This window comes from Scyliorhinus canicula, chromosome 22 (genome assembly GCF_902713615.1).
Source record: "Scyliorhinus canicula chromosome 22, sScyCan1.1, whole genome shotgun sequence".
Lineage (NCBI taxonomy): Eukaryota > Metazoa > Chordata > Chondrichthyes > Carcharhiniformes > Scyliorhinidae > Scyliorhinus > Scyliorhinus canicula.
The window spans coordinates 1,406,807-1,423,201 of record NC_052167.1 but is presented as its reverse complement, the minus strand read 5'-3'; the positions used below and the strand labels follow the sequence as shown (position 1 = coordinate 1,423,201).

The 16,395-nt window shown below is 48.0% G+C and overlaps 1 protein-coding gene across 3 annotated transcripts in view; it reads left to right on the top strand.

Annotated features, from left to right (window-relative positions):
• zswim8 (zinc finger, SWIM-type containing 8) overlaps positions 1-16,395 on the top strand; it is a 197,350-nt gene that overhangs the window by 89,331 nt on the left and 91,624 nt on the right. For all 3 annotated transcript variants that reach the window (XM_038782798.1, XM_038782796.1, XM_038782797.1), the window contains exon 5: positions 2,788-2,960. In XM_038782798.1, the coding sequence (XP_038638726.1) occupies positions 2,788-2,960 (173 nt within the window). The remainder of the gene's footprint in view (positions 1-2,787; positions 2,961-16,395) is intronic.

Here is a 16,395-nt window from a genome sequence, read left to right as displayed (position 1 = left end):
ATCATCTCCGTTGGGCGCGATTTTAACGGAAACATTTCTCTGTCGTTTGTGGTAGGTTTTGCCGGGGGTTTCCCACCGGTTCTGTCGGCGAGTTCCCCTCCCCTATCTAATGCCACTTGGTCACTTTTGTGGGCCCTGGGGATTTTCTCACCAGCTTAGCCCACACTTTTCCATCACTGCGAGTTGAACTCAGACATCCGGCCGCCATTTTGAAAGGGTGCCCCGATCTCTCTCAGTGAGATTATGGGCATTACTCCTCTCCCCTCAAAGTGAGGACACCCTGCAAACCCCCCCCCCCCCCCCCCCCCCCCACCCCCCACCCCCCGCACCCTTCATACACCCCCTTCACTCTCCTTTCATGGGCATTGATGTGTTATGTACTCTGGGATAACACAGGCTGCAACTGGATGCAGCTTTAACCAAAAGATACTCCAGACCTTGAAGTTAGTTCAATCTGATTTACTGAACCAGTAGCACAGTTAGCACAGTTCTCTGAGTTCAACTCTCTGCTAACCTAAGTGTGGTTACTCTGTCTGACTGAACCAGACTAGCTCTTAGCCACGTGCTGGAGGTGTGATACTGTACATACACCCTGACTCACTCTGTAGATGCTCATCAGTGGAAAGGCGGAGTGTGAGCGCCTCGTGCCTTTTATAGTGAGACACCACCGCTGAGTGTCCTGCCTGCTGATTGGTTATGTCCTGTTCTCCGTGTTCATTAGCTGCCTGTCTGTATATCATTGTCTGCATATCATGACAGGCATGGCCCACCGAGGCTCCTGACCCTTGTCCATGACACCTTGGCACCTAAGAAACCTGCATTGCCATCCCGGCACCCTAGCAGTGGTCCCACCCATTGTGGGTGGGTTCCTGATCCTGACGCCTCGTGGGACTTGGGTGGATCCTGCGAGGTGTCATGGCTGCCGGGAAGCCTGCGGGATGCTTCACCTGGGATCAACGTGCTTGTTGCCGCACACTAAACCAGAACAACAAAATCTGATCATGTGAGTAATTAGCGGGAGAGTGCATTAACGTCTGAGGGTTAGAAAGGATTAAGTGGCTCATGTGACATTACCTGCGTGGAGTTTGTACATTCTCCCCGTGTCTGAGAAAAGTGTGTAAAAGATTGGCACCCTTCTGTCCTTCGCCCAGCTTCATGGATGAGAACACTTGGAAAGTAGACCTTTCGTTGACTAAATGAAGGAAGACGGAATTATGTTTCTCCAGCACTTTTTACTCCCTCGGGTGTCCCAAGTTGCTTTCGAACCACTTAAGTACTTTTTTTCCCCCGCCCCCCCCAAGGGGGAATGCCATGTCGGAATATTTTTTATTGAGCCCTTCCACTGGTGTCTATCTAGTTTAGTAGATTGTCTCAACTGGCTGGACTGCTGGTTCAATTCCTGTGTGGGTTGCCACGAAGGCTCCTCCCCCTCAACCTCTGTCCCTCGGCTGAGGTGTGGCAACTCGGAGGTTAAACCGCCAGCACTCAAGCTCTCTCGCTCACCCCCAAAGGCGGAGCTCTGGGACCATGGCAACGTTCACTGTCATCTAGTTTAGTTCGGGGCTGATGGACTTGTCTTTACTCAGTCCTCCTTACCAGTTTTGTTTGTTTATCGCCTCCGATGAGAAGCCAGTAAATCTTACGAATAAATGGCGGTTGATTAAAGTAGCTGTTCAAGTGGAAAATCTGCTGGCAAAACATTTGGTTTTTGCTCTTGTGTAACGTAAACAAAGCTGAGGAGGAGTGGTGCTACAGGGCGGTGAAATAATATGACCTGGATCCACGATGTAGTTCAACAGCTATTTCAAAGCCATGTATTTTATCCTCATTTTTATGATATTGACTTTATATTGAATATCGCTGAACGAGAGACACATTGCTGAAGAATTACCGAAGAATTTTTGAATTGCCTGGGAGCGTAGGGGACCAAATATTCCCCTTTGGCTGAGGGGTTGCCATAGAGAAAGCAATCCGAGCTAACTTGCCAATCAATCGCCACCTTTTTCTCCCGTGGCATAAATTGTGGTGATTGTTTGAAATTTGGCATTCTTGTCTTTGTCCTGATCAGTGCAAGACGAAAAACTTCAGCATGCCTGTCTTCTCAGCATTATTCAGGTTCTATGCTGCCAAATGACAAAATTTTATATTATTTACAGTTTTTGTAATATTTAAAGTCGTGTAACATAATTTGGTGGCAATTTAGGTGAGGGGTAATGAATTGATTAGACTAGAGCACGGGGATTTCTCTGAATGTAAGGACGGAAGAAGCTGGAGTTGGCCCCTCGAACCAGCCCGCCATTCAGTCAGCTGATCTGTGTTTGGGATGTCAAATTCCCAAATACCCCCCCCAACCCCCAACCACACACAACCGTAGATTCTGGCTGGGCAAGTGAATCAATCTACCTCGTCCTTAGAAATATCCAATGACCTCGCCTCCACCATCTTCTGAGGCAGAGTTCCAAAGTCGCGCAGCCCTCACAGAAACCGAAGGCGAGGGACTGGGCAATGCAAAGGTGAGTAGCTACAGCATCACCGCTGGTGACTGGGTGAAATTACAGCGTGACTGGTTTACATAGGTCATTCCCATTTAAGAATGAGGACACGGGAATTTACAATGGAGTAAACGTTAATCCAAGAGTACGACAGCCTGATGACTGGGAGCGGGTGTAGATGGACGATGTTTTTTGATGCCTAATGCGTGTGCGCACTAGATTATCACGTGAGCTCTGATTACTTCAAACTTTCTCTCCTTTTCTCTTCCTCCATCCTCGCCCCTGCCCAAAACAGGATTTCATTTGAGTGCCACGGTGGTCCCTCCGCAGACTGCTCAAGCTAAAGGAGCGTTCAATGTGGCTGTTATGTTTGACCGCTGCAGGATAACCTCGTGTAGCTGTACCTGTGGAGCAGGAGCTAAATGGTGTGCTCACGTGGTGGCACTTTGCCTGTTCAGAATACACAACGTAAGTATGGGTTGTAAATTTTGATTTTTGTGTTTGTTATTTTAAATTTGAATAGAAACTGTTGAGCATATTTTGAAAATTGCATTTCCCAATGACTTGCGTGTGGTATTAGCATAACTATCAGCACTACAAAGGTTAATGTAGTGTCAAGAGTAGGCACTAGAGGGAGCTACAGTTACAACTATTTAAGGCAGTGATGCTATGCCTGGGGGGGGGGGGGGGGGGGGGGGGGGGGGGGGGTCGGGAGGGGGAAGAGAGGGTATGCAGGAGTTAGCTAGAGAGAGTCAGAAGAGCAAATGGTGTAAGTGAGAGTTGATCATAGTTTAAACCAGTAGTGAGATTAGCTATAGGTGAGTGTAGTTTAGATGTTATTAATCAACTGTGTATTCTTAAGGAGTATGTGTCGAATCCAAATTAGTAGTGTTAATAAATTTATAGCTTTGTTGAAGTTCAAGCTATTTTGTGGCCTTTGTGAACACTACTCCAACCAAACTACGCAGCACAAAGAACACAGTGAGGATGATTTCAAAGTATTGAAGGGAGGAGGGGCAATGTCTTACTCTTTGATCAATGGAGACGGTCTGAAGGTCCGGCATTTTGTGACCAGTTGGTGGGGAATTTTGCCCCAAATCCTGCCGAACTCCAATTAACAATTCTCTTGCAATCTGACCATTTATTGTCTTTTAACAATTCAAATGTTCATTGACTGCCGGAATAATCGCCATGGGAACACCACGTCGATTGTCACTTGATCTTGAACTCTCTGCCTCAAATCTTGAAAGGATTTTGTCTCTTGTTTTCACTTTTCTGAGTAAGAACTTTATTGTTGATGGTAGCTTTCCCATGTCTGCGATTTGTGTGCAATTTGTTTGCGCTCCGATTCGATTTTCATTAACATCCCTCTTTATTTGCTGCAGAGAGGCTCTTCCTGTAGCTGATCAGCAAGAACTTGTTTTTATACAACAGCTTTTCAGAGAATCCATTCGGTGTAGAAGGGGGCCATTGGATCCATTTGGCCTGCACCGACCCTTCGAAAGAGCACCCCCGCCCTATCCCTGTAACCTCATCACCCCAATTAACCTTGGGACACGGGAGGGTAATTCTAGCCTGGCCAATCCATCTAGCCTTTCGGACTGTGGGAGGAAACCGGAGCACCCGGAGGAAACCCACGCAGCCACGGAGAAAGTGCGAACTCCACACAGTCACCCCAAGGTCGGGATCGAACCCGGGTCCCTGGCACAGTGAGGCAGCAGTGCTAACCACTGTGCCGCCATAGTGGTAGTAAAATGTCCCAAAACACTTCATTGGAAGATTATCAAATAAAATTGGATGCCAAGCCATGGAAGGAGATATTAGGACACTTGGCCGAAAGCTTGATCCGAGGGGTAGGCTTCAAGTGTGTCTTAAAAGTGGAGAGGCAGATAGGTTTAGAGAGGCAATTTCCAAATTTAGGGCTTTGATGGCTGAAGTATCAGGTATTTGAAGACCTCGGTAGCCCATGCATTGCCCTCACGGGCCGCTGGGACCCTGCAATCTCCGTTTGGAAACCCGTGCTATTAGGTGTGTGCCGGGACGTTTGCGAGAGCGGAATGTGTTGACAAATGCCTTCTTTCTCTGTGACATGTGACTGATCCACGGAACGTTCTTTATGCTGAGGTGTGCTCTCTTAACTGAGCTCTCAATTTATCTGTGGCTTAGTACAATTGGAGCGTGGCCAGTCCAAAGTGAATGTGGCCGGGAAGGATAGTGGAATGGGACCTAAACATGACGTCGCTTCCCGAAACCCACAGACGTGCAGTCTCGGCAATAGCAGGCTCACATGCCTGGGGAACATAGATCATAGAGGGAGTGAAAGGAGTGTTTGTTCACAATGGTCTGCTCGTTTATGACATGGGGCAGGCTTGATGGAGCAGCTGGTCTATTCCTGCCCGTCAATTCGATAGAATTCCGACAGTGCAGAAGGAGGCCATTCGGCCCATCGCTTATGCAACGACCCTCCAAAACAGCACTCTACCCAAACCCGCCCTACCCCATGACCCCACCTAACCTGCACATCTTTGGACTGTGGGAGGAAACCTACTCAGACACTCTGAGAACTCCAAACAGACAGTCACCCGAGGCGGGAATTGAACATTTCTTGTTAATTTGTGGCGGGTTTTTCAGGGAGTTTCCCTCCGGCACTGTCGGCGAGTTCCCCACCGCTATTCAATGCCCAAGGGAGTTTCCCTCCAGCTCGGTCGGCGAGTTCCCCGCCACTATTCAATGACATTTTTTGGGCCCAAGGGAGTTTCTCACCGGTTCAGTCCACTGATTTTTTTTTTAGCACTGGGGAACAGGCCGCCATTTTGAAAGGGTGCCCCAATCTCTAAGTGCGCTTGTGGGTCCCCCCACAGCCTTCAGCCATGGGCAATGTCAACCCGCTCTTCAGAGCCCCCCTCTTCAGGCCATTCCAAGCCCCCTACATCATCTCCACCCAGTTCTGCACCCCCCCCTCCCCAAACCCCTGGAGGCTCCTATTTCCTTGCACCCCCCTCGGCCCCTGACCTTTGGCAGTGCCACGCTGGCATCCAGGCAGTGCTCCTGGCCTGGCAGTGCCACGCGGGCACCTTGGGAGTGGTGCCAGCTGGGCAGTGCCAAGGGCGAAGCCCCGGGGGCCATGCTGTACTTACCCTTACCACCCAGGGGTCTCTGGCCCGAGAGACATCCCCTGGGTGCCATTTGTGAGGAGCAGCACTGGTCGGCGCCTGGCTACCGCCTCCCAGGGGTGGCCGGAGAATCGAGGGAGGCCAGTTGATCTCATGCAGGTAGGGCGTAAGTAAGTTTACGACCTACTTCCGCGAGCGTCATTTGGTTCTGCCCCTTTGGGCGGAGTTCCGACTCCGATGTCCTATGGGAGTTGGGTGAATCCTGCGAGTTGCGGAGGCTGTCGAGAGGTCCACTAGTGGCCACTCCCTGGATTGTGTGGCCGCATTGCGCTTTTGCTTGAACGCAACGCAGCACGAGAGTCGCGCCCAATATTTCAGTTGAGGTTGCACCAGGGGTATGTGCAGGATTATGGCGACATCTTTGCTTTTTGTACTCTTCTGTGTGGTAAATGTGTCAGGAAATGGGACAAACTGGGAAGTTCTTCCAAAGAGCTGGCATGGCTCAGTTAGGCCGAATGGTGTAATATTCTGCCCGTCTGTTTCTGAAGCCGGTAATTTTCTTGTCGGAGGGAAAGCAAAGAGCCACCAAAGTGTGTGGAACTGGCAGTTACATAAAGACAAGTTCAGGGGTCTCGGACCATCTCCCTGACCTCCCTGTTTGACAATTGGTGCTCAGTTCCGGCAAATCTGAGGAAGCTGTTATAAAAATCAATCACAAAACTCCTGCAGTCTTGTCTATTGACAGGAGAGGGAGGCCGTTCAGCCCCTTGAGGTTGTTCCTGTTGGACCACATCTTATTTGCATCTTACCTCCCATCCGATTGTCGGGGTACAGGCAGCAGAGCTTTCAACATCGAGTGTTTGACAATGACCCCAATGTTAATGAAGAAAGCAGTTTAGCATTGCTGAGATCGTGCCCAAGTTCTGATCCGACTATTCTAATGCTTGTCTTGTTTTATTGAGACTTTATTCCTTATTAAATTCTGGCAGAAACAGTTGGAAACAGCAGAGTGAGCACTGATGGATTGCTCTTAATGTAAACATACTGGCTTCAGCTGAGCAAACTCTTGAGGTCCATGGCACAATAAACTCACCGAGGTGTGCAGAAGGTTAATTGTTTTACCTTTTTAGTTTTGTGACGGAGAGCATTTTAAAGATGTAGAAATTAAGGAGCGGCAGGTCAAAGAGGAGGCAAATCCAGCAGTTGCCAATTGTGCTCGTTATTCTTCACCCTAAGCTACCTCGCAGGGCACACTGCAGCCTGATCTAGCCACCATAACGTTCTGTCACTGGGAGTGAAGGAGCTTTTTAAATAATCGACAAGAGAAAGCCTGCTGCCTCAAAGACCCATTGACCAGTTGATTGCTGTGACAACTGTGTTCTACAAAACGTCTTCCCAGGTTCGGGTCACGTGTCGAAAAGGTTATTCCCTCTGTGGACAATTTGAAGTCTAATTAGAACAGGGTAGGGTCATTTTCATTAACTTCTGCATCCCAGAATGTAAAGTTCAGGTGACCCATTAGAGCACGAGTTCTGCTAATTCTCCAGCTCCGATCGACTGACAGGCAGCCAGGTTAATTTATTTGCTGTGCATTTTGGTTATTTTGCTTATTAAATGGTGCAGGTGACGCTTTGTGGAATGGATAGTGTGGAACCGTACAGGGTAAATTGGACTCTGGTCAGTCACCGCAATTTACTGGGATCACATTGGCTCTAACTGTGTTCTAGAGTTGACATGTACCAATACAGAGCTGGGTTTCTCTTCCTGGTAACTGTGTAGGGGCGTCGGTCTGGGTAAATTTCAAATCCCTCGTGCCGCACAATGATGTGGCATAAAAGGGCATGATTATAATCAAGCTCATAGAATATACGTCACAGAAACAGGTCATTTGGCCCCTCCACTCCATGCCTGTGTTAAAGCTCCACTTGATTCTTTCTCTTTTTCCCCCTCCCCCACCTTTTCATTTACCATCTCTCGATGTACGCGGCGGATAATATCGTGACACTCTCGCCCTTTAGCTTTTCCTCAAAGAGGGTCGATCGATGGAACTCTGGTCTGGTGCAACATCAACACTGAAATTCCTTTTATGGTGTTGAGTTTGTCTGGGTCCATCGGTTGTAGGTCATGGATCTCACGGCCTCTTCTGCTGCGATTGGTATCTTGCCGGTCTCGTGTATGGGAACAATGTTGTGTCGTGTACACGCAGCACTGAAAGCTCCTCTGAACACAGTCCGCTGGGCGCATGGTTTACTTCCTGGCTACTTGTTCATGAGCATGTTCTCCTTTGAAGCAGTGTTATGACAGCAACCGTCTATTCACTTCTCCCTCGAATGCTTGTCGAGCTTCCGCGATGGATCTCCTTTATCTTGACTTGAGATCATGATTTGCCTGCTTTCCCCTGAGCCAATGCAGGGCAGTACTGAGTGGTAATAAACCCGTCAAAGGGGAGGAATGCTTTTTTGACTGTGATGATGTGGAGATGGCGGCGTTGGACTGGGGTGAGCACAGTAAAGAAGTCTTACAACACCAGGTTAAAGTCCGACAAGTTTGTTTTGAATCACTAGCTTTCGGAGCGCAGATTCACCTGAGGGAAGGAGCTGCACTTCAAAAGCCAGTGATTCAAAACAAACCTTTGCGACTGTGGGCAGTATGTTGCCATGGTAACGATTAGACTGTGACAACTTTGTTAATAAAGCGTGCCCCTATATTTAGCGTGTGTGTCACCCTTTGTGCCACTCTGTTAGTGGTGAGCAAGCTTGGCTAGTGAGTGGGCTGCACAAGTGGCCACAGGATTGTTCACTAACCCCATGAATAAAATTAAATACATTTAACACACGACAAATAGGTCACAAAGAGCTATAGACAATGCTTAGTCAACGACTTCAAGTGGCACCAATAAAATAAATATTTACACTTTGGACACAGAGGGAGCGCACAGCTCTCACACAGTCACTGTGAGCAATCAGCACACACCTTGCTTCACCTGAGAATCACTTCAGTCAGACCGGTAGGAAGAAAACTACGCGGCAGGGCGGCATGGTGACGCAGTGGTTAGCACTGCTGCCTCACAGCTCCAGGGTCCCAGGTTCAATTCCGGCTTGTGTCACTGTCTGTGTGGTGTTTGCACTTCCACCCCGTGTCTGCGTGGGTTTCCTCCGGGTGCTCCGGTTTCCTCCCACAGTCCAAAGATGTGCAGGTTAGGTGGATTGGCCGCGCTAAATTGCCCCTTTGCGTCCAAGAATTTAGGTGGGGTTACTGGGTTACAGGGATGTGGTGGAGGTGTGGGCTTAAGTCGGGTGCTCTTTTCAAGGGGCGGTACAGACTCGATGGGCCGAATGGCCTGCTGCACTGTAAATTCTCTGATGGAAATCAGCAGAATGTGGCAACCATGCACATGGGCAACAGTTAACATAGTGCCCCATGGATCGCACTCCGAACCCATGTGGCCCCCCGTGCGTCAGTTTGCCCACCACTGCAGTAAGTCATCAGAAGGGCAAAATTTCACTTGGTGTTGAACAATGCTGTGTCGGTAAGGAAATCTGCCATCCTTACTTGGTCAGGTCTAATCCTGACTCCAGCCCCACAGTACTGTGGTTGACACTTGGCTGACCTCTGAAGTGGCCAAGCAGGCCAGTTAAGTGCAATTCGGGATGGATAATATTTACTGGCCTTGACGGCGACTTCCATGAATGAATAAAAAGAATGCGATTTATTTTGTAAATATAATGGGCCAGAATTTGCCAGCAAGATGAGGATACATTTAATGCCACTGACATAATTTCTGTGTAAATGGCCGAGCTACTTGTGGCAAGGAAGAGGTGTAGTGTTCAGTTGTTTTGTGTTTGACAATGTGAGTCAGGTAACTGATGTATGCTCACTGTGCATGATTAGTTAAACCTGGGTAATGACTCAGAAAAGTAAGCAGGGAATCTGCTTCAAGCTGCGCTGTGAGCATGAGTGTCGGCATATTTCAAAATAGAGATATTTCAAAACTTGAAAATAAACCTGTTGCATAGTTAGAAACAAGAGTGATCTCTGCAGTGCTCTGAGATATGTAAAATATATGTTAATAGCTGATGAAACACAACAGGAGATATGCCGTGATGTTCAGATCGCCACAAATTGGAAGGTTTGATATTGGCCTCTCCTTCCCTCTCTCTTTATTTCACTTTCTCCCTCCCTCTCCATAATTCCACTGTTTCTTTCTCGGTTATTTTGTGACTAAGGCAATTGACGCCCGTTCTCTTCGTTGATGTCACGTTGCCCTTGCAATGCCACTGTCAGCTCGCACCTGCAGGGCTAAAGAATTTTGAGTTGAAGGGTAAGGGACAAAGACGCGATAATGATGCGCTGCACGGTTCTCCACTCCAGCAAAGTCCGTGTCTTGAAACAGTGGAGCCGCTGGTGTTTGCGAATCACTTGGCAAAACACTTAAATCAGGGCCGTGTATTTGTCCAGGACTGTTCCTCAGTGCCCTGCCTGCCCAGGGGTGAGAGTTTCAGCATTCAAAGTGCGTCTCGTTCCTTGGGTTATGTGCAGAGCTGACTCCCAATGCTCTCGTTGTTAAGGTTTTGTGGCTAGTTTACCAGCTATGCTATGTCTTTCCCTTGACTCCCAGCTCTGAGTCACAGTCTGAATTAATGCCGCCTCCAACTTCAGTTCCAAATGAGACCAAGATGAGGGTGTGTGGGGGGGGGGGGGGGGGGGGGGGGGGGGGGGGGGGAGGATGCATTTGGAACTCGATACTTGTAAGTGAGCAAATACACCGTAGGCGACGGCTGTGAGACCTGCCGATGTTTCAGTCAATTTTTTTCATGGCAAGATGTCAGTGATTTTTGAGAATGTGCCAATGCCTTCAGCTGCCTGGACCCTAATCTTTGGTGTTCCCTCCTTAATCCTCACTGTCTCTCTACTGTTTCTTTCTGCTCCTTTAAGATGCTTCCTAAGCCCTACATCTTCAACACAGCCTTTGGCCATCTGTCCGCACAAGGGGTGCGGGCATTGCTGGCTGGGTCGGTATTTACTGCCCATCCCTAATTGCCCTTGAGAAGGTGGTGTTGAGCTGCCACCTTGAACCGCTGTAGGTACACCCACAGTGCTGTTAGGGAGGGAGTTCCAGAATCTTTGCCCCAGTGGCAATGAAGTAACGCCGATTATATTTCCAGGTCATAGAACATGCAATGCAGAAGGAGGCCATTCGGCCCATCGAGTCTGCACCGACCCACTTAAGCCCTCACTTCCACCCTATCCCCGTAACCCAATAACCCCTCCTCACCTTTTTGGTCACTAAGGTCAATTTAGCGTGGCCAATCCACCTTACCTGCACATCTTTGGATTGTGGGAGGAAACCGGAGCACCTGGAGGAAACCCACGCAGACACGGGGAGAACGTGCAGACTCCGCACAGACAGTGACCAAGCGGGGAATCGAACTTGGGACCCTGGCGCTGTGAAGACACAGTGCTATCCACTTGTGCCACCATGCTGCCCGAGTCCGGATGGCTTGATGGGAACTTGTGGGTGGTGGGGGTCCTATTGTGTCTGCTGCCCATGTCCTTCTAGGTAGGAGTGGTCGTGGGGTTGAAAGGTCCCGTCCCCCCCCCAATAACCTTGCTGTCCAATAATAGCTGAGCATTCAGACATGGCACAGTTAGAGTGGAACACTGCCCTGCCAAATCTGAGCTCCCGAAGAAGCAGTTTGAATCTGGTAACGTATGTCTGGTGCTTTTTAAAGAAGGGCTGATAGGATGGAATAAACTCCATCATCTTGATTATTAAATTAGAAACTATATAGGGGGAATAAAAATCCGGGATACAAATGGGAAAAGCTTTCAAGATTTGAACCATCCTCTGTGCAGAATAAGTGCTTCCTGACATCACCGTCGAGCAGTCTAACGCTCATTTTAACACCACATGATCTTTGCACTGGGGAAAATCCACTGTCGGTATTTTTCCCGGGATATTTTGGGGAAACCTGTTTCATGTGCTGAATTATTCATTGTGCTCCGGTGTAAGGTTTGAGGCTGAATCATCATCGACAGGGTGATAGGTGATGATGCTTCATCTTTACGCTGAAATGGAGCCAGCCCAAGTGAAACTCTGGTAGACAGAGGGAAATGTGAACCGTAACAGGGTATTACCAAGACAGGTTTGTAAAATCGACGTGCTGAAACTTGGCGAGTTTGTCCCATCGAAACCAGAACTCGTCGGGCCCAAGTCTAATCTCTGAATTTAGTTGATACGATTGTGTAATGGCCCTAATGCTGGACTGGAGATTTGGAGGTCATCAGTTTAAACTTTTGAAATTCAACAAACATTGTTGTTAAAATCTCAACTAACCACATAAAGGGACCATGCTAATCTGGTTTGAACAACAACAATTTGAATTTAAATAGCACCTTTACTGTATTAAAGCATTCCGGGGCGATTTCCTGGAGCATTAACCAACAGAGTGTGACTTCAAACCATATTAGGACAGATGACAACCACAAAAGGCTAGTATGCAGACACAGAAAATAATTCGGAAAGCAGAATGTAATTGTTTATTGCAAGGTGAATTGAATACAGAAGTAGGGAAGTTATGCTCCAGTTGTACGGGGCTATGGTGAGGCCACATTTGGAGCAGTGTGTACAGTATTGGTCTCCTTGTCTAAGGGAAGATGTAAATGTGTTAGGAACATTTCAGAGAATTTTTACTAGACCAATATCTGGAATGGGCAGGTTGTCTAATGAAGAAAGATCGGAGGGATCAGGTTTGTATCCGCTGGAGTTCAGAAGAGTAAGAAGCAACTTGATCGAAACCTTTTAGATCCTGAGGGGTATTGTCAGCGTGGATGTGGAGAGGCTGTTTCCTCATGTGGGAGAATCTAGAACTGGGGTCACTGTTTAAAAATAAGGGGTCACTCCTGTAAGACTGTCAGGAGAAAGTTTTTTGAGGGCGCGAGTCTTCAGAACTCCCTTTCTCTCAAAAGGCAGCAGGAACGGAGTCTTTGAAAATGTTTACGGCTGAACTAGATTTTTTTATGGATTTATGGTTTGTGGGCGTTGTTGCTTCGGCCAGCATTTATTGCCTAACTCTAGCTGCCCTTCAGAAGGTGGTGGTGTGTTACCTTCTGGAATTGCTGCAGCTCCCGAGGTGTAGGTACACCCACAATGCTGTTAGGGAGGGAGTTCCAGGATTTTCACCCAGCGAGAGTGAAGGAATTCCGATATATTTCCGAATCAGGATGGTGAGTGACTTGGAGGGGAACCTCCAGATGGTGGTGTTCCCAGGTATCTGCTGCTCTTGTCCTTCTAGATTGGAAGGTGCTGTCCAAGGAATCTTGGTGAGTTCTTGCAGTGCATCTTGTAGACGGTACACACGGCTGCCACTGTTCGTCGGTGCTGGAAGGTTTGAATGTTTGTGGAAGGGGGAGCAATCAAGCGGGCTGCTTTGTCCTGGATGGTGTCGAGCTTCTTGAATATTGTTGGAGCTGCACTCATCCAGGCAATTGGGGAGTGTTCCATCACACTCCTGACTTGTACCTTGTAGATGGTGGACAGGCTTTTTCGGGGGTGGGGTGGATGATCTTATTGAATGGCGGAACAGGCTCGAGGAACCGAGTGACTTCCTCCTGCTCCTAATTCATATGTTCGCATGACCAAAATTCTGGCCAAAGATGTAGGAATCTCTTAACCTGTTGTCTTAACCAGAATAGTTTATCCCAGTTACAAAGCAGAAATGTTCCTGCACATGTAAAATAAAACACACATACGCTGCTCCTTCATTTAGATAAGTGAAGCTAATTAGATAATAGATGGCTGGACATTTATATCTGAAAGATCTGGAGTCTTGATTTGCCAGTCAAACTGATCAGTACGCAAAGTACTGGGGTGCATTTACTCTGCACATGTTATGTCCCCTGACAATTTTGCTCGGAACCCCTCTTCACCGCTTCGGAGTTGGGAACGTGGCAATGTTTTGGGAGTTGTACCGATCGTGGTTTCTTGCAACTGTCTGGATGACGACACGGGAGTCCATTTTTCCTGTGTCACAGCAGGCTGAACAACGGAGCTCTCTCCCCTAAACCCCACACCATTGCTCTTTCCTTGAACCATCACAGTTTTTGATTTCTCCCCCCCCCCCTTAAATGTGATTGGCTGGACTGCAATTTGTTTTTAATTTTAAAAGGAGGTAGCTTCTGTAAGTTCTCAACATCTGCGCGTTTGTTTAGTGTGATCGACTCCTGCACCTTACTCCCCTTCACTTTCCCCCGGAGTGAGCAAAGTTGATGTGTAATGGACAGTGACTGGCTGAAATAGACCCTGTTTTGTATCATTTTTTTTCTGCACAGCTAGCAGAAAGAGCAAAGAAAAGTACAGCACAGGAACAGGCCCTTCGGCCCTCCAAGCCTGTGCCGACCATGCTGCCCGTCTAAACTAAAATCTTCCATACTTCCTGGGTCCGTATCCCTCTATTCCCATCCTATTTATGTATTTGTTAAGATGCCCCTTAAACGTCACTATCGTCCCTGCTTCCACCCCTCCTCCGGCAGCCAGTTCCAGGCACCCACTACCCTCTGTGTAAAAAAAACCTTGCCTCGTACATCTCCTCTAAACCTTGACCCTCACACCTTAAAGCTATGCCCCCTAGTAATTGACCCCTCTACCCTGGGGAAAATGTCTCCGACTATTCACTCTGTCTCTTGCCTTCATAATTTTGTAGACCGAGCAGTGAAATAGATCGAGGTTTGCCTTCTCTCCCTTGAGCCAAAATAACCTTGGAGAAAAAGCTTCCTCGGAGAAGGACTTGGGGATGATGCAGTTTATTCCTTCAGCTCTTTCTTTCACATCTATCCAGCGGCAGTTTTCTTCTTCAGCGAGAGTTAAATATTGCATTTGGAACCTTAACAGCTGTGGGCTGCAAGTGTAACATAATTCATGATAATTTGCTCACTTATGTATGTTGTGTCCCTGTGCTCAGGTCAGAGTGTCTTTCAGTAATTGAATAATTCACTGTGCTGGAACAGTAAATAAAAAGGCCGATCTGTAAATCTTTGGCTCTGGTCACTGCCTTGCCTCAGTCACAGCGTCCAATTTGCTTTGCGAAACCCTCTTAAATCAGCCGGAGTTGTTTATGCGGCACCCTGTTTGAATTTTTATGGATTTTTGTTCTTGGGATGTGGGTGACGTTTGGAGAAGCAGCCTTTTTTATTTCTGTTGTTGTCCATTACCAGTTGCCCAGAAGGCACCAAGAGTTGACGGCTGGGGCACACCAGGTAGGGTGGCAGATTTCCTTTCCATGAATTGAGTTGGATTAATGTGCTTAGTGAACATCTCTCATTGTGGCCAGTGTCTGATTTTCGGTTTGATTTGGCTTTGGGGCAAATAACGTAATATGAAAGGGAATGGCATCTCTGTTTTGAATAAACCTTCCTGGAGCAGAGGTGGTCAGCTGTGGTGCCACACGGAGATTCCCAGACCGTGTTAGACCAGACCTTGAACCCCAGTCGCTCAGTCTAATCGACGCTTGTATATCATCAGGTTTTGCGGATGTGGACGTTTGCGAAGGCCTGCTGTACCCACCTCACTTGTGGTCAAATCCTAATCCGAACACCAAGACTTGTTGACGATTTAAGATCGACATGGACTAATAACCCCAGGGTCTACACCTGTAGAAAACTCTTATGTCAGGGCACTCCCAATCTGGAGTGCTGCCTCTTCTGGGAAATCTAAACTCTTTGCGATGCTTGAGTGAACACGGCGTACCACTGCTTTCAAGTATTGTCCCAGCGATTGCATGATTTACCCTGGGTTGCTGTTCCTTTTGGTACAGTATGTTGTGGTGGAACTTAGATCTATTGGAGTGTGTGTCCACAGATCTGGTGCGGGCAACACAGTGGTTAGCACTGATGCCTCGCAGCGTCAGGGACACGGGTTCAATTCCAGCCCTGGGTCACTGCCTGTGTAGAGTTTGTACGTTATCCCCATGTCTGCGTGGGTTTTTTACGGGTGCTCCGGTTTCCTCCCATAGTCCAAATATGTGCAGGTTAGGTGGATTAGGCAAGTTAATTATTTATTTATTATAAACTTTCGAGTACCCAATTATTTTTTTCCACTTAAGGGGCAATTTAGCGTGGCCAATCCACCTCATCTGCACACTTTTTGGTTGTGGGGGTGAAACCCATGCAAACACGGGGAGAATGCGCAAACTCCACACGGACAGTGACCTGGGGCTGGGATCGAACCTGCATCCTCAGTGCCGTGAGGCAGCAGTGCTAACCACTGTGCCATCGTGCCGCCCCTTGCCAATGCTAAATTGTCCCTTAGTCTCTAATAGGTTAGGTGGGGTTACGGGGATAGGGTGAGGGCATGGACCTAGGTAGGTGCTCTTTCAGTAGGTCGGTGCAGACTCGATGGGCTGAATGGCCTCATTCAGCACTTTAGGGAGTCTATTCTATTCTTACCCTATGGGACAGCTGGATATGAGGTGGGGAAGAAAGCAGACCAGATTGTTTCCTTTGTTAACCAAGGCATTAAAACAAACGCAGGGATATTATGCTGGAACCATGCAGAATGCTGTTTGGAGTGGAACTGGAGGGCCATGTACCGTTCTGGTCACAGCATCACAAGATGGATGTGATCTCACTTGAGAGGGTTTCCTTGGGAGACATTGCTTAGTACTGGCCTCCCCGAATAGGCGCCGGAATGTGGTGACTAGGGGCTTTTCACAGTAACTTCATTGAAGCCTACTTGTGACAATAAGCGATTAATATTATTGGTCTCCTCTGGCAACTTGTTCTTCTATTTGTTC